The sequence below is a fragment of the Acytostelium subglobosum genome (assembly GCF_000787575.1).
Source record: "Acytostelium subglobosum LB1 DNA, scaffold: scaffold8, whole genome shotgun sequence".
Classification (NCBI taxonomy): Eukaryota; Evosea; class Eumycetozoa; order Acytosteliales; family Acytosteliaceae; genus Acytostelium; species Acytostelium subglobosum.
In genome coordinates, this window is record NW_012236525.1 from 968,208 (window position 1) to 986,657 (window position 18,450).

Sequence of the window (18,450 nt, forward strand, 5' to 3'; positions counted from 1 at the left end):
GGGAACACAATTTCCAGCAAACAAGTCAGAGAGATTACTCACCACTCTGGACGTCATTTTAGCCAGGACATCTCAAACAGACTCGCCAAACTCAAAATCAATAATTCCTCAAGTACTGGACAATTCTATTATCCTGTTATGGTGAAGAAAGAAGAGAAGTAGAATGAGGAGGGTTGGTAAATTCGAAACAAAAGATTAGAGATCTATGGTATGTTTTCTTTGCTCTACCGGCTAACCAGGTTTCCCTGGTGCAAGTTTCGATCTTGACCGGTAAGAGTGGAATTAGATTTGATTTGCTGTAAAGGACATTGTTGTAATAAGTATATAATCATATACTTAATCTTTGATACAATTAAATAAATATTTATAATTCAAAGATTCCAATCATTTTTAAAATTTATTTATTTATTTTTTTTAATTGGAAAACAAATCAATAATTAGAGTTACACATTTCAAATTTAAACTTCTTCTCACCACTCTTATATCTTCACTTCATTATCTCTATTAATAGTACTATATATATTTTTATCATGTCAAACATTGACGATAACGAGCACGAGGAGAAGATTAAGGAACTTAATTTGGTTCTCCTCAAAGCTAAAGTGAAATCCGTCACAGCATCTTTGTTGGTTGACAAAAACTTTGACGTTGATACATTAAATTGTGCTGTCAACGATCCCGTTATGGCGCATATTCTTCTGACCGTAGGTCTCCATCAAGGAGACATTTTCAGGCTTAGGTATACAAGTAAGTACAATGCAATGAATGTGGAGGGTATATATTCAATACTTACAACTCCCTGCATAGTGCAAGCACCACAACAACAACAATTCGGTAAGTACTAGTGATCAGATCATTATCCATACCAACACACACTCAAGCCACTGTTCCAGTCAGGTCGAAGAGACAAGGCAACGAGGACGACCCCACTGACGATACATACGATATACTATGGCCACAAGGAAAGTTTGCGAAGCTAGTTCATGTGGGCGATGCCTCCGCGGGGGGCAGTCATTTTCTATGGTCCAGATTCGACCACCTCCAAATCAGTAATAACTGAAGAATCAATCCCTCCAATATCTCCACAGTATGAGCCCCACCTGGAACAAAGAATGGCCAACAAGAAGGGCGGTGATGATGACATTACCGCCCTTCATTTTCTATCCCACTCAGCACGCGAATCCACAACAACAAGATACTCTGAAAACCATCAGGAAACACCGAGAACTTTTGGCTACCGCATATGCACATCATGATATATCCAGAGAAGTGCTAATGGAGCATCTGGTCATTCTCCATGGCGACGACCGTGCGATACAGTGCCTCCAAAAGATCGAAGATCATGAAAGAACACTTCGGGGCCTTCCCAGGATTCCGTCATACTTCGTCAAGCTCTTACTCAAGGAGACTCCCCATGTTAGCCAACTACAACAACAACAATTACTTCAGCAACATCAACAACAACATCAACAACAACTGCAGCAACATCAACATGAGCTTCAACAAACCAGGACCTATCTTCACACAAGTTCTGACAAGGACGAGGAGAAGGTGGATGATGAGGAGGTGGATGAGAAGGCGGATGAAAAGGTAGATGACGAGGAGAATATGGTCCATCTGCCATACCAACAACACCAACCAGTTAGTGAACACAAACGTCTTCTCTACAAAAGGGGTGGTTTTAAGGTATGTATCTTTCGCTATTGTTAGAGATCAGGTGTCTGACATTAATGCACGAACAAGCCCCCAGCACAGATCATCAATCAATCCGAACGTGACCAGAGGCTTTGGAGGAGTGTAGCACAGACCCCCAAAGATTCCCCAGGTCTTTATCACGTGACTTCTTCGAGGGATACAGTGGAAAAACTGACAGCACACACTCCACTACGACTATGACATCCACAACGCTCCAAAGGGAGTTTTCTTCAGAGCGAATCCCCACCGTGAACCCAATCAACTTCCCGATTCATCTGTTTACCCACTCAGATCGTCTTCTCAATTCAATCCCAGAGTCTCTCTCCCTGTAGCTTCTTTCGAACATTTCAGGTTGTACTATATAGGCTCTTCCAAGTCGCGTATTGGCAACACAAACCAACATCTGGTCGCTTTGGCCAACCCCAAATCACAACACTTGAAGTGGTTCGGTGCCAGATTCCAGGAGCATCCAATCCACAACAACCCCATCTTCATGATCAAGAAAGCACCTGGTTCCACACCTCTTGGGTACTCACTCTGGTCTCCAGATCATTTTGTCAATTAGTTGGTGATGTCATTACTGCAGGTGGTATCTGGGACCAAGTTAAGCACTCAAAAAGCGAACCAAACTGAACATTTGGTATGATAACCAACCAACATCTTGCATCCGAGATAACTAAATGAACCTTTTACCAACATGGAACAATTTAATGAATGAGGAGTGGGTTACTCTACTCCAAGAAGAGATACTCGTTTGCCACTATGTAGAATATGTTCTTTAGCAACTCCTTGACCTCCTTCTCAGATGTACATATACAATCACTTAGGATGGTGAACAACTCCATCAGATGTGGTCTTCTACCCACTTCTCTCTTGTTGACATTCTTTGATGGTTGATAGATACCCTGTTCCAACTGCAAGTTCTGTATCTCTCTCAATATGAATGATACCTCTGTCAATCTATGTCTGTCAATTGTTTGATTGATTGAGTGTTAGTATATGTTTGGATTGAGGAGTGAGGGATGATTCCAAAGGGGGGGGAACCTACCTTGGAAGTGGACATTGTCCACTCTGTCTCTCATCGATAACAAAGCGTTGAAGAACATCCTTGCATCGTTTGAGGATGACTGGCATGATGATCTTGGCAATCTCTATGCTCTCGGGGTTGGCAGACGATGCCTTGCTGCAGATTGAGAACATGTTTTGGTAGCATGCTTGGGATACCTTCTCACGGCCTTGTGATGAGAGCATGGATCCCTCGCACAGTATCTCCACGAGACGATCGCGAATGATTGATACGCGCTCTACACGTATGCCAGAGAAGCAGACCATCTCGTTGGAGATCGCGTTGATCAGGTCGACGTCGTAGCGATCCTCTTCGTTCCTCTTCTCCTGCGACATTGTCGTGGCGCCCACACGTTCATGCAGAATGAATGTCTGTATCGAATCAATGAGTTCAGTCCAAATGATGTTCCTCTTAATATCATTCAATGTTCCAGAGTCCTCATTGATTGACAACAATCCTTGAGGTAGTATTTTGATCAGATTTAATACAGATATCTACGTTTCATTGATTGATTGATTGATTGATTGGTTAGTGATGGCTCCAGTGATTGATTGAAGGAGTATTATGCTTACCTTCCAAATGTTTGAATGGTACTTGGAATACTTGGTCATCATAGCAGCGCCAAACACTTTGAGTATGTCCTCGTAGATGGATGCTCGCATTGAGTTGTTGGTGGATGAGTGTTGGAACAGCTCACAGATCAACTCCATGGACTTCTCTGTGATGACAGTGTAGTACACCAAATCCTTGGTGATATGTGCTGTTGGGAATATAACATTACTTGCTGTTGGTGCATAGTCATATTGAATTCCAATCGATATATACTTTAACAGAATGGTTACGACTGATGGGAATAATTCCTCCTTGATTGGAAGCTGGGTTGGAGAGTGATTGATTGAGGTGTTAGTGTCATTGATGGATTGATTGAACGAATTGGAGCATACCAATGATTTGATTAATTGTAACATGTGGACTTGTGGATTGGATATCTCGGATGGGGACTCTGAGATGTAGAGGCCAAGAGGATAGATGATCTGGAGGACACGGATCATTTGAGCGTGGTCGAGTGTGGCCTTGGCCTTGTGGAAGAGGTCAGTGAACACCTTGATGTACACAAACAGTGTTTTGGAATTGTTCTCGGCTGGGTCTGTCAGGCGTGTGGACAGACGCAACAGGGTCTCCCAGACAGATTCACACAGGTCGGGATGTGTCGCGTCTGTGATCGATGAGTTGACAATCTCGTGTAGCGAGGTGATGGCTGCCATTGACACCTCCTTGCTCGACGACTTGGACTCAGTCTCCAAGATATCCAACAATCTCTCCCAGGCCTTGTTGAACGTAGGCAACTGTGACAAAGTATCAAAGAATGTCTTAAAAGTGATGATCATTCGGCTGATTGGTATGACCAATGTCTCATCCCATTGCTTCTGTGCTGTGTTCCTGCTGTGATGTACCAGTCTATATGTCGCGTCGTTTGATTGTTTGATTGTTAGTGAGTGATTGATTGATTGTTGGAGCGAGCGAGGGAAACATACAGCTGGACGCCACTGCCAAGGTCAGAGTCAATGCGATCCTTGTCGGCCAGGTCTGTGCATTGTTTAACCTCATCAATCAAGGGGAACAGGATCTGAATGAGTGGGTGTGAGTTTTAGGGATTGATTGATTGAGCGAATGAATGAGCGACAGGACATACCTTCCAAAGGATTGTCTCAATCAACTCCTTGTCCAAGAGATGGAGGAATGTGGCAAGGTTCTGGAACAATGAGACGATGACACCATTACGAATGGCGGGTCGAGAGTCGATGCATAGGATCTTCATGGACGAGAAGGCACAGAGCCACATCCTGTCCAGTACACTCCTCTGTCTTTCAGTAAAGAATGGCGATGTGAGTGGGATCTTGGGACGTGCGCGCACCTTGTTGGAGGTGGTCGCGACTGGAGTGGAGGTTGGCTCATCAGATTGACCGAGATCCATTGCATCAATCATCTGATTGATCTCATCGATTGTGGTCGTGTTGTACTTGGACGTGGCCAACTCCTTCTCCTTGGCCAGGAAGTAGGTGAGATCGAGCAGCAGGCCCGTGCTCGCCGTCAGGCCAATGTTGATATCGGGACGCTGCGAGCCAAACGCCAGGATCACCTCGATGGTGAGCACCAGACACTCGGGCGTCAGGTTCGACAGGAACTCGTTGCAGATCAACTTGAGGCTCTCAAAGGCCACGGGGATGAACGGCTTCTCGCTGTTCTGGGCCACACGCAGCAGGACGGACAGCAGAATGGGCCAGCCCGTCGACAGCGTCTGACCCGACGACGACAGGATCTGATGGATCGACTCGAGTATCTTCTCCTTGGTGTCCACATGCTGCGAGAACGAGATCTCCTCAATGGCATTCATGAACTGCACCTGCATCTTCTCGATGTTCCACGAGCGGTATCGCTTGGTCATGGGCACGTACTCCTCCTCGAGCTCGGCGCTGCTACTCAGGTTGGTGGAGATGTTGCGGGTGGCAAAGCTGGCCTCCTGTGTGACATCATCCTCGCCGTCGTGCTGGGGCGGCGCAGGCAGTGATAGCGCCGATTTTATGATGGTCGTGAGCGACTCGACGCCAAACAGGCGCACATAGTTGTTCTTGTAGTTGCACGTCTCTTCCAGGTGTGTCGAGATGTAGCCCCAGAGCTTGTCGACGCGATGCAGGTTGGCCAGCGACGCCTCCACCAGCTTCTTGATGCTAAACATGTTGGTGTACACTGAGGGTGACTTGTTGAGCGAGTTGGTGCACAGCTTGGCCAGCGCCTCAAACAAGAAGTTGACAGACTTCTCGTCCAGCTGAGACGAGGACTTGAAAAGACTGTTCATCGCTGTGGATAGGATGGGCACCTCACCCTGGCCGATGCGCGGGCTGGACGAAGCCGTAGCCGAACGCTCGTCCTGTTGCTGTGACTGGTGCATGGACTTGAGTACGCGGTCCCACACCTCGAGAGTCTCCAACACTAGTATCCAGGCCTCGTCTAGTACTGAGCCCATGCAATGCGCGATGTTCAACAATGTCTTGACGGCCAGGATGTTCTTGTTGGTTGGGTAGAACTGTGTGGTGACGGACGCGTTGGCCTGTCCCTTCTTGTCGTCTGATGATGAGTTGGACAGCTTGTCGCCGCGGCCGCCCGACTCTTCGCCTGACTCGTTCAGCGCAGAGTCCTGTGAAGGCGGAATCGTTGTCTTGCACAGACATGTGAGGAGAGCATCGCGTGGCGCTGACAGATGCAGCTCGCCACAAGTGTTGGTGAATGATTGCAATGACTTGAGAATGATCTGGATGAGCGTCTCGTCGACTGCCTTGCCCAGCAGCATGGAGATTGCAGCCAGTACCGAGACCCAGCATGAATTGGCCATCTGCGGGAAGACGTCGTCGCCGTCGGCGCTGGCCTGTGCACGCAGCTCAGGGTTGTTGATCTCAGCCACGCTGTTGACGATGCCAGTGATGCACTCGGTGCACACCGAGATGATGTACGACTCCTTGACGTGGGGCGGCTCTGGCTGCCACAGCAGGTCGATCAGACGGTTCTTGCCCGTGTTGGTAAACACGTAATTGCTGCTGTCCACTGTGTACAGTGTCTGGACGAAGCGGCCAATGTTGGAGGCCATGTTCTCAAAGATCTTGGCGGCGTTATTGTCCTTGTCGTAGTGTTTGTAGAACATGCGCAGCAGTGATGGGTCCTCGCTGTAGACCTTGAAAGACTCGAGTGCCAACACCTGCATCCACGATGGGTTGTCGCTCTCGAGCATCCTTATGCACTTGTTGAGCAGCACGTCTGATTCGGTCACCATGATCACGCTGTACTTTGAGATGAACTGAACAATGACGCGCATCAATCGCACTGTGTGGAAGAAGTCCATCTTGAACTTGAATGACTTGATCAACAAAGGACACACTCTGTCCTTGAGCAGGAATCTAAATTCTTCCAACTAATTAGATTGAATGAACGATTGGAATAGTTCCAGTGATTGATTGATTGAGTGTGATGGCGAGGGGTTAGTCGTCGCGCCAAATGGATTGAATGAGTGACGGACACCCTGGACATACCTCTGTGAATATCTGATGAAGCGAGATGATCATCTCGATCAGTTCAAGTCCAGTTGCACGAGCAATGGATGTGGTTGGTGGAAGCCAGGCTGGGTTGTCACCGCCACTGATGTGGCAGAGATCTTGAAGCAGGAGATAGGCATCGCGTGCACATGGCTTCAGGCTGCTTGGTGCTCTGTTTCCAATCGCTGGCGACAGCACTGCTGCTGCACTGGTGCTGTCCACAATGTCCTGAACAGCCTTTCCATTGGCCATTGGTGAGGCTGATGTCGTCGTCGTTGTTGTTGGAGTGGCTGGTGTTGTAGTCGTTGTCGAAGTGGATGTCGATGTCGAAGTCGTGTTCTCGCTATCCTGTTGAGTCGTCGTGTTCTCATCATGCTGTTCGACTGCCTGATCGTCAGTGGCTGGCGCCACAGTCTCAGCCACAGGCGAGTCGTCAGCAGCACTGAGCAGTACTGGTGGGATGCCGGATGTGACGTCTTCCAGTGGCGACTGGTTGATCTCTGCAACCACTCTATCAAAGATGATACGGATAATCTGTGGCAATGTGGCCGACGATGTCTTTTGGATGGAGCTATTCTTGCTCGAGTGTAGACGGAAGCATAACACCAGGCATTGTGCCAATAGGTCATCATGAAGATCATGCAACGTTGTGATCAAGATCAACAATCCCTGCAACACCTTCAACTGTATCTGCTCCTCTGATCCCACATCAATGAGCATGGCCATCTTTGCAAGTATCGATGGGAGTGTGTTCTAAAGATTGATGTTTGTAAGTCTTGTGATTGATTGATTGATTGGAATGGTTCCAGTACACATACTATTGACACTGCCGATTGAGATATGAGCTTAAGTATTGATCCAATAGCAATCGATATCATCTTCTGATTCTTTGATTCACAAGCCAACAAGAATGGCTTGAGAACATCTTCTGACCTTGACAATGCTACATGTTTGATTGATTGATTGAATGAGTGAGTGATTGAGCATCCAAGATGATCATGTGACCATTCAACCATTCAATCATTCATACCTTGTATAACGTTCTCATTGTTGTTTGATTGATCTTCGATGTACTTAAGTTTGAGTATACCTCGTTCGATTGCATCCTTTATTGCAGGGAACTTTGTCCTTGCCTCTTGTGATATAGATCTCAAGTCAGTCTGTAACACAGTCAACAATCCCAATCCACTAGCCTTTGACTGTTGTTGTGTAGCAGAAGCTGTTGTATTGCCCGTCTGTGCGGACATATCTAATTCTAATCTAATCTATTAATTATATGTATATATATGTTGTAATAAATAAATAAAGTGTATCTTATACCATCAATCAATCATTCAATCATTCAATCAAAGAACAACAAAGTGAAGTCGAGAGGTCACAAGCCACCTTGCTTGCTGAAGTGGTGCGGACCACACCTTTTATTCAAAGTTTGGCGAACTTCTTGCTTTTGTGACTCACCACGACCGGCGGGTGAGTCCTGGTCATGGTCAATGGTCCTCGAGGACCATGCAAGCCCAAGCAAAGGTCAAAGTGTTACCAACTATACCAACATCAACAATGGCATACCATGTATGTTTGATGACATGAGGTTGTCATGGTCTAATATGTGTTTAACTTCCTGAATGATTTCAGAAGATTGATATCATCTTCTTGTTGACATTCTCGTCTGATTGGGATGCTTGTTGAAGGGTTGTCATAGGTCCATGATAGTAGGTATTGAAAGTCAAAGTTGATTGAATGTACATTTATACATCTAACACCTGTTAAGTATGATTGTTCCAACAAATCACTAACATTCAAATCGAATGGTGTCCATCTTTTAGTCGTCACTTCTAAATATGACCATTGAGTATTATTACTATTATTGTTAAAAGTTGACATATTATCATTATTTGTTATTATTATTATATGATTGATTGATTGATCACATTCGTCTTGAGTGCACTGAATGATTGATTGACCATTCGTTTTTTCATTCTTGTGTGTGTTTGGGGTGAACCCCCCAATACCATCAACATGAAAACACTTTCATTCATTCCATTCATTCATTTGTTGTAATAATATAGAGATAGAGTGAATGAATATATATACATTGGTATTGTTGTTGTTGGTGTTTTTGGCTACGACATTGGCATTCACGCCAGACTTGCGCGAGACAGTCTTCTTTGATGACTTCCAACAACCCGCCAACGAAGAAGGCGGTCGCAAATGGACGACAAGCAAGTACTCAGAGGCAGATTATGAGATCGCATCGCCAGGCGACACCCAGCGACTCAACCCTTACGACAAGGGCATGTTGTTTCCAAACTCTGGCAAGCGATACATCATCACGCGCAAGTTGGACACGCCGCTAGACAACAGTGGCCGCGACCTCATCGTCCAGTTCGACCTCAAGTTGCAGAAAGGTATGGCGTGTGGCGGTGCCTACATCAAGCTATATCGCGACAACCCTGCACAGGGCATCACACCCGAGACCATCGCGCCGGCCACACCCTACCAGCTGCTGTTTGGCCCGGACCGCTGCGGCACGCGCAGCAACCAGGTGCAGCTCACGATCAATCATCGCAACCCTGTGACCAATGAGCTCCAGGAGAAGCGAATCAGACCCAAGCGACAGATACCATTCGACTCGCTGTCGCATTTGTACACGCTACACGTCTTCCCCAACAGCACGTTCACCATTGGCATCGATCAACATATTGTGCTGCAGGGCGATCTGCGCACGGACTTTGTCCCGCCATTCAGCCCGCCCAAAGAGGTGAGCGATCCGAGCGACCGCAAGCCGGCCGACTGGGTCGACCAGTCCACCATGGACGACCCGACGGCGCGCAAGCCCGACGACTGGGACGAGACACAGCCGCCCACGATCCCCAAGCCTTCGGCCAACAAGCCACGAAACTGGCGCGACAACGAACCACTACTAGTACCGGCTGCGCAACCCGCCGAGTGGAATGAAGAGGAGGATGGAGAGTGGGAGCCGACGATGGTGCCCAATCCCAAGTGCGCCGACGGTCTGTGCGGCACATGGGAGGCACCCAAGATCCCCAACCCCAAGTACAAGGGCAAGTGGCGCGCTCCACAAGTTCCCAACCCGGCGTATCGTGGCGTGTGGCGTGCACGCCAGATACCAAACGACAAGTACTTCAACGTGGAGAACCCTTATATACTGGACCCGATCGGCTTCATTGCCATCGAGGTATGGACACTCACACCGAGCATTCTCTTTGACAATGTGATCATTACACATAGCAAGGACGAGGCCGACCGTCTGGCCGCCGACACTTGGGCGCCCCGCCACGACATGGAGCTCAAACAACAAGTGCCATGGCCAACACATGGCAACAGCGTATTCGATCGAATGGTTAAATTCACCGAGTCGGCCATCGACTTTATCAAACTATATCCAGTGCAGCTGGCCGTCATCGCCGCCGCCATCACCATTCCATTCATCATCCTCTGTCTGGCATTGCCCAGCTCACATCCAGTAGCTCGAGCTCCAAGCCAGCCCATCAACAATACTCATGCGTCGCCCTCATCATCGTCGACATCAACGACCAAGACAAGGTCACCATCATCAAAGACTTCGAAGGCCCCTGCCATGGCCTCGGGTGTTACCGAATCAAACTCAGATACACCAACAACCCAGACGACAACAACAACACTGAAGCAACGACCGATACATACGACTAGCAAGCAAGCCGACTTTCCAACAATCGAGTCTGACTCTGATGATTAAACTCCTTCTCTGTCACACTCAATCAATCAATCGATCAAGACAAGACCTGTCTGGTGCAACATGTAATAAAGTTGTGTGAATGATTGGTAGTTTAGTTCCTCTCTCGCGAGAGAGAGATTACTTCTTGCCAAAGATGTTGGGGAATCCATTGAGTGAGTTCTTGAATCGATCAATTGGATTGGCTGAAGGGTTGTTGCTCTTACTGCCAGTGTTCTTGGTGCTGAAGCTGCCGGACGATCCAACGCCAGAGCTCTTGCTGCTGCTGCTCTTGCTGCTGCTGCCTCCGGACGATCCAAAGAAGTCGATGTTGCCACTCTCCAGATCATCGTCGTCGTCAAAGTCGTTGTCCAGAGAGCTCTGAAGCAGTGAGTACTTCTTGTTGTTGGTCGAGGTGGTTCGCGACGGAGACATGGGCGAGGCGAATGTTGAGTCGGATGCCAGCGTCTGGTTGAGCGACCGCCTCCTCTTCTCGGTCGTCAAGATCATCTTTCCTTCGTCGATGTTCTCGTGCGAGAAGTCCGAGTCGAAACGGAAGCGAGTGATGTTTAGACAGTTCATCAAGCGAGTGTACAGATTGAAAGTGGTTGCCAGCACGACTACAGTGATCACAATAGGGAAGTACACGTAGAAGTAATTGCCAAGCAATGGTGTCGCGTCCATTCCACCCATGACCGCATTAAAAGTGGTCGCAGTCTTAATAAACGAGATGAAGTTGAAGCACAGTGGCGCTGCCAGTCGACATAAGTATCTGTTTGATTGATTGGAACGAGTTAGTGATTGATTGATGAAGGAGTGAGTGGACCTCGGACTTACGCTGCGCTGAATAGTATGCTGTTTGGATCAGAGTGTTGGTGTGGGATCAGACGATAGTAGTTGAAGATTCGGATCTTGAACAGTGTGCTGTACGTGACAAGGGCGGCGTAGCCGAGTGGGAAGAAGAGGACGAGCTGCGTGTCGATCCTGTCAATGTCAGTGCGCTTCACAAGCAGCGAGAGTGGCGAGAGGTCCATGGTGGGAATGGCCATGGCAATCTCGGACCACACCAGCAGCAGCGACTGCAGCGCAAAGAACAGCGCCAGGATGATGACGGTAGGTATTTGCAGGTAGTTGTACCAGACCCACTCGAACCTGTTGATAAGGTTGGCGAAGCGACCAGTGCGAGGGGCCTTGTGGCTCCACTGCACGGTGCGGCCGGGGTTGGACGAGCTGCTGATGATGTCCTCCAGGCCAAAGGCCTCGAGGACGCACTGCTCGTACAATGACTCGGTCCTGTTCTGGTTCTGGACGGCGGTCTTTAGGCGAGTGTTGAGGGCCACCAACGTCGCGTAGGTTATCTCGCCCGTGCCCTCTCCGTTCTGAATGTCGTGGTACTCGGGCGGACACTGCTCGATGATCGACTCGAGGTACTTCTCGTACGGGTCGAACTTCCTCGTCTTCTCCCTGACCTTCTTAATCTGCTTCATCGTCGTCAGCAGCTCATCATGTGCATTCTTCCTCTGCTGCGACAAGTCTGCAACCTTGAACTGAAGATGCTTCAATGTTATCTGTCTATTTGCCACATTCCAGAAGTATCTTGGTGTTTCCACAAGTCTGATCGATTGAATGATTGAGTAGGTTGGGTAAGCATGAAGCGTTCACGTCTCGCCGCGGTGATCCATTCAAACATAACATACCCATAACCCATGAGTACAATGACTAGGACTATACCCCAGGCATTGGCTGCACCCATGGCAAGACCAACCATTGACTTCCAGTCGAGGTTCTTGACGGCCAGAAGATAGATCATGATGACAAAGCCAACGAGACCCAATCCGAGATAGATGTATACATTCTCACGGATTGCTCGATGGATCCTCTCCGTGATCCTAAAGTCTCCAGCCAAGACGAATGATCCCAAGAATGGATAGACCAACCATGTGAGCAGCAATGTTCCAAAGTAAAAGGTCTGATAGAAGCGAGTGAGGAACTCATTCGATACGTATGTCCAAGGTTCATTCGGGCATTCATGTGGTGGTGTAATCTCTGTACACTCTCTATACTTGGTCTAAAAGTTGGTTGGTTGGGCATGTGTCAGTCCAAGTCCAGCTGGAGTCATGGGCGTGCAAGCCAAGCATATACATACGGCTAATATATCGACTGGTACCAAGACAACGATACCAAAGCACATGAACCAGCCAATCCATGTCATAATATATACATATCTATATGTTTGATTGATTGATTGATTAATTGTGTCAGTTCATTGAATGACCGAACGAATGAAGTAAATGAATCGAACATACAATGGAGTCTTTTTAAATGATATATATCGATGCAGTAATAGTGTAGTTGCGACTGCCACAGCAACCATAATCAATAGGAATAGTACAATCATCTTTGGTCACAAGCCCTTCTGATACTGCAATCAATCCAAAGTGACCTGTCTTTCTTTTGTTGTTGATGATGATGTTGAGATCCTGTCCTTCTTAATCCACTTCTTCTTCCTCTTCTTCTTCTTCTTCTTCTTCTGTCTGTGACCTTAAATAACTTGTTTGTTCACGTCGTCGTGAACCTTGATAGAGAATGAATGAATGAGTGTGGATTGTGAGAGAATAGTATATGCTACTCTTTGTGTGTGATTGATTGATAAATAGCTATGTGCAATGAATGAATGAATGAATGAATGAATGTATTATCTGTATATGATGTATGATGAATGAATATATTATATATTGCGACCTGTCTGACAACAACGCCACTCCACGCCAGAGTAAATTGAAAGGTGAGGTGGATGGTGGGAATGAGAAGAACCTCGTGTGGGGGAGAGGAGGTGTTGAACTATTCCTTTTTCCTGAATAATGCAGAGGTGGCACCCTCACAACATTGTTTCAAGACAAGTCAACGACACGATCACATGAGTTTGGCGACACTTTCGTTGGCTTCAAGGACTAATGTTATGACCTAGGTTGCAAATAATGATCCAATCACCAGTTGTATAAGAGACAGACCAGTAAGTTATTTTATTCTGAAAGTGAATCCATCATTAATTTGAGAGTAAACTTAAGTATATCTTTTGATTCTTCCTGGGTCATCCTTGTATTGACACTCATATCTATAATTGACTTGATGGAATTAGATCCCCTTCTATTATAATATATATATAGTTTAGATTATATTAGATTGGAGTAGTATGTGGGGCTGATTGATCGATCCTACTTACCTTAGTCTCTGCGACTCTTTATGAGCTATTGATCTCTTGGAAGGATCCGAACAAAGATTGACAATTTCATCCATTAGTCTTTCATTTCTTTGGTAGACTATCTCATATATGTCATCAATGGATTGTTCCACTTCTAGTTCCCCTAACATGAATTGTATTGATTCACTGCAATACATTGTTAAAACAACATACATGCTAACATCTTATCGATGGAACATTATTATTTACCTACCTTGCATATGGTGCTATTGAGTTAGGAATTCATTATGAACTATATCTTCCATCATTATTATTATTGATTAGGATATATATAATTATCCAGATAATTGAGAATTGGACTATATCAACAAAGCAAGTTCTCTTGAAGCTGACCACAACACACCCCTTCGAGTTGTTGGAATAAGGTTCAATGTTCATACCCCGAGATGGCATTACAGTGTGACTTCGATGACATCATCAGCACAAACAGAGAATTGATTTAAACAGAATAATTAGTTTATTACAAACTTGGATTGAAAGAGTGAATGAATGAATGGATGATTGGAATGAATGATTGATGTTACATTGAAGCCTGACGACGGGCGATGACGAGGACTGGACAGGATGGAATACCCAACCTCGAAAGGTTGGGCAGACGAGGTTATGTATAATATACTGCGCGCAAGCAGTGAAGTGATATCGATATGTTGTTTTGATTGATTGATTGGTTAATTGGTTGATTACTTGTCCTCTTGACTCTTCTGCAACTCGAGACCGGACACCTTGCCCTTGCGACCCTCCTTCTCGTTCTTTTGCAGCCATTGGATGATGGCCTCGGTACCCTTCATAACGACTGGGTTGGGTGGCAGGGTCAATGGGTTGTGGCTGACGTCCAACACGGTGAGTGTGAGCAACTCGCCAAACTCCCAAGGCAGCTCTGTCAGCATGTTGTGACTCAAATCGATCTTGTTAATAGACTTCAATCCGCCCAATGTTGTTGGCAACTCAGAAATCTCATTACTCTTAATGTCCATAATCTGTTAAAGTTGTTATGTGTTGCCGTTTGTTGCCGCATGTTCCGTGTTGCCGTGTGGTTAGTAAGTGTTGGCGAGGCGAGAGGGGCTGGCGATGAGATGGATGGATACATACAGTAAGCTCAGTGAGGTTACCAAATGTTGGTGGGATGGCAGTCAACTTGTTGGCAGAGAAGTTGATCTTGGTCAACTGAGTGAGGTTACCAATCTCCTGAGGGATGGCCTGCAGCTGGTTGCTGGCACACTCGAGCTCCTTGAGGCCGCGAATGTTGCACACCTCGGCGGGCAAAGCAACAAGCTTGTTGCCCGAGAGCGACAGCTTCTTGAGGTTGGTGAGACGACCGATCTCTGTGGGGATGTTGTCGAGCAGCAGCATGTTGTTGCGGATGTCGAGCGACTGCAGGTTGACCAGGTTGCCAATCTCGCGTGGTACGATCTTCATGTTGTTTCCGTAGAGGTCCAGACGCTGCAGGTTGATCAGGGTGCCAATGTCGTAGGGGATCTCCTTGAGCTGGGGGTTGTCGCGAAGGTCCAGCTCCTGGAGCTCGTTGAGCAAGCCGATGCCCATAGGCAAATGGCTGATCTGGAGGTTCCTGAGCGAGAGCTTCTTAAGCGAGCGCAGGTTGGCCAGGGGTGGCACGTACTGCAGGGGTGGGTTCACCTTAAGGTCGATCTCGGTCAGTGACACCATGGATGACAGCTCCTCGGGCAGCTGCTGCAGCTTGTTGGAGCTGACGTTGAGGGTGTTGAGCTGGCCTAGCAGCGAGATTTGGTTAGGCAGGGTGATCAGCTGGTTGGCCGACACGTTGAGCTCCTTCAGACGGATCCAGCCCGAGATCTCGTTGGGCAACACCTTGAGCGAGTTCTTGCTGATGTTGAATGTCTGCAGCTCGTGCAACTTGCCGAGCTCCAATGGGAACGACTGCAGCTGGTTGTCCGACAGGTCAAGGTACTCGAGGCTCTCGAGACGCGACAGCTCCATGGGCAGCTCGTCCAGCTGGTTGCCCGACAGGTCCAGCTTGGTGAGGCCGCGCAGGTCGCCGATCTTGGCGGGCAGCGGTGTGCAGAACAGCTTGTTGTTGCTGAGGTACAGCTGCTTGAGGGTCTTGAGCAGGCCGACCTCCAGTGGGATCGACGTGATTCTGTTCTTGGAGGCGTCGAGGATCTCGATGTTGCCCAGCTTGCCAATCTCCTCTGGCAGCGTGGTCAAGTCGTTCTCGCTGAGCAGCAACTCCTTGCACAGCAATGTGCCAATAGTTGGTGGCAGCTTATCGATGTTCATCTTTCGCAGGTCCACCACCTCTCTCTTCCTGTACTTGGAAGACTTCAATTCAGTTGATAAGTTTCCTCCCATTCTTTATATAATATTGATTGATTGATTTGATTGATCGTGTGTGAGTGAGTGATCAAGAATGATTGATTATGTGTATGTATGTTTGACCAAGATTCTTTGTTGTATGACAGACTGACTGACTGGCTGAGAGTGTACACTCAGTCTACACTGCAACGGACATCCACATTCACATGAGCCACCATACCATCCTCCCCTTCCCTTTAATTTTTTAAACAACAACCTTGCCTTGTTGTTGATGAGTTTAGTGAATGAAAGTATTTAAATATCTCAAACACCGATGAGGAATGGGTCTGTTCATGAGTTTCAATCGACGACCTACAGGCCAGATGTTAGTTGAACTGTAATGGGTGATGAAGGCATCTGCACTGACTGAAAGAGATAATTGGGATGTTTTTGATCAAATTCGGTTTTTGTGGGCCGACACCATTCATTGAAAGAGAGCCTTGTTTGAGTGGCATGTTTGGTATGTAGCTGGTCTGCTGCCCTCTCGAGAAAGAGTGATGAGTGGCATTGGCATTGCGAAGGGATTGTACAAAACAGGAGTATCCGTGTGGGGTCAATGATCATGGCCCTGGTCCTTCATGAAGAGCCGAAGAATCACCATGGTATCCTACATCCTGAATACATGTACTCTCATTTCTTGTTTGTACAGATACATTATTACTATTACTGATCGATTTGTTGCTATTACTACCACTATTATTATGTTGAAGATGACTTTGCGAATGAGTTACCGCTGCCCTTGGGGTATCACTCAAACTTGACAACGTTTCAGCAACATCATAAACAATCAACTCCTGCCACCTACTATGCGAATCAGGAGTCGTCGTTTTTATTGTCGTCATCATCGTGGACATCGGGAGGTCTTGATCGTCACCCTCATCCTCTTCATAGGTATCCTCTTCAGTAGTATCACCTTCATCCATAACATTGGAAGCAGGAGGTGATTCAGAGTCGCTGGAAGCAGGAGGCGAACCCATGTCATCATCTGGTGACGAGCATTCAATCGACTCATATCGATCACGCTCTGCCAAAGTTGCGGAAGTTGTAGATGTTGTAGATGTTGTAGATGTTGTCGGAATGTCGTCCAATGGATCGACTATTGTTGTTGTACACATATCTAAAGGTTGGAGAACATCATCGGTATCGGTATCGGGTATCAGGGGGACGACAACCCCGACAGCTGGACTCGAGCTCGACCTTATCCTGGGCATTGGAAGGCCCAGACATACAGGACAGGAATTTGGTTGACATAGCTTGTGTGGCCTATTCTCATGCTTGGCAAGGTTGCTCCTGTCAAACTTCTCTCTCGGAGAGTGGCAGTGATTGTGTCTGCATAGTCTGCCATTCATCAAGATCTTTGATTTCTCCTGATCAATGGTCCTCGCCGAATGGAGTGGATGCTTGCAACCTTGACCGGTTTGAGGTTTGAAGTGAAAATACGCAACCAAACCCCACCGGTTGATTGGGGTTGGTAGAGAGGTTGGTGATGAGTTAGATGACACAAACATAGTTATAATACAAACAAAACAATGATTATCATTGTTTATTAGACAACAGGTGTTGGTTGCAATAGCATAAAACGAAGGCCGCTAGATGGTATGATGACATTGATTGTCGGCGATCGGAAAATATATAGTTGGCCTTTGAGAATACACCTTCTGACGGAACTGACGAAGCAGGCACTACTAAATAGTGTTTGGCAAGTTGGTAGAGAAGTGGAAATCGATTGATGTTATTGGTGTCGCTCCAAAATATGGACGGATCTGAATACTGTGCATCCTTTTCTTGAGTTGACAGTTCATATGGCTCGGAAAGGAATTTGTTCAGTTCAATCTTGAGTGAATGCAACGTGGCTATACCTTGGCTGCTGGCAGCGGGGATTGATGATGTTTTGAAGAGCCTGCTGCCAAAGGCGTTATTTGTTGGTGCATCAGAGGTTATAGAACTTGTCGATTGAGTTTGACTAGGTGCCACCAGTGGCGCAACAGGCGAACTTCTCTCGATGATCTTCAACATTGACGACAATATCGAGGGTGTCAAATTAATGTTGACTTTGTCCCCAGACAGTGTGGCATAGACTTCTGGTCTACTTGCAATACATGTATCAGTCTTTGGTGGTCTGCCTGCTCGGCGGGTCTCAGTTACAGGAGGCTCGACAAATGTACATTGGACAGTCGACTTGAGGTAAGGGGAGAACAGAAGTGGAAGTGCAAGAGTAGGGACTTTCTCCATTAGGGTGGCTCTCCTTTTGGTCAGCGATTGAATAAGGGCCAACCTTAGTGCCTTGCCCTCTTCGGTC

The 18,450-nt window shown here is 47.0% G+C and overlaps 5 protein-coding genes across 5 annotated transcripts; 2 read left to right on the forward strand and 3 right to left on the reverse strand.

Annotated features, from left to right (window-relative positions):
- Window positions 1-1,275: 1,275 nt before the first annotated feature.
- On the forward strand, window positions 1,276-1,801 carry SAMD00019534_047770 (hypothetical protein; the record flags this gene model as incomplete). Its single annotated transcript, XM_012900267.1, has 2 exons — window positions 1,276-1,686; window positions 1,751-1,801. 2 exons carry the CDS (start codon window positions 1,276-1,278, stop codon window positions 1,799-1,801), a joined length of 462 nt encoding a protein of 153 aa, XP_012755721.1.
- A 625-nt stretch (window positions 1,802-2,426) lies between these two features.
- Window positions 2,427-8,093, reverse strand: SAMD00019534_047780 (hypothetical protein; the record flags this gene model as incomplete). The annotated part of the gene is made up of 9 exons (XM_012900268.1): window positions 2,427-2,661; window positions 2,744-3,255; window positions 3,334-3,636; window positions 3,706-4,219; window positions 4,297-4,388; window positions 4,455-6,725; window positions 6,844-7,599; window positions 7,665-7,789; window positions 7,877-8,093. 9 exons carry the CDS (start codon window positions 8,091-8,093, stop codon window positions 2,427-2,429), a joined length of 5,025 nt encoding a protein of 1,674 aa, XP_012755722.1.
- An 830-nt stretch (window positions 8,094-8,923) lies between these two features.
- Window positions 8,924-10,582, forward strand: SAMD00019534_047790 (hypothetical protein; the record flags this gene model as incomplete). The annotated part of the gene is made up of 1 exon (XM_012900269.1): window positions 8,924-10,582. The coding sequence occupies one exon, from the start codon at window positions 8,924-8,926 to the stop codon at window positions 10,580-10,582; it is 1,659 nt and encodes a 552-aa protein (XP_012755723.1).
- Window positions 10,583-10,699: 117 nt separating this feature from the next.
- SAMD00019534_047800 (hypothetical protein) lies at window positions 10,700-12,932 on the reverse strand (the record flags this gene model as incomplete). The annotated part of the gene is made up of 5 exons (XM_012900270.1): window positions 10,700-11,330; window positions 11,396-12,172; window positions 12,256-12,626; window positions 12,705-12,783; window positions 12,865-12,932. 5 exons carry the CDS (start codon window positions 12,930-12,932, stop codon window positions 10,700-10,702), a joined length of 1,926 nt encoding a protein of 641 aa, XP_012755724.1.
- A 1,568-nt stretch (window positions 12,933-14,500) lies between these two features.
- Window positions 14,501-16,148, reverse strand: SAMD00019534_047810 (hypothetical protein; the record flags this gene model as incomplete). Its single annotated transcript, XM_012900271.1, has 2 exons — window positions 14,501-14,797; window positions 14,910-16,148. 2 exons carry the CDS (start codon window positions 16,146-16,148, stop codon window positions 14,501-14,503), a joined length of 1,536 nt encoding a protein of 511 aa, XP_012755725.1.
- Between the last annotated feature and the right edge of the window lie 2,302 nt (window positions 16,149-18,450).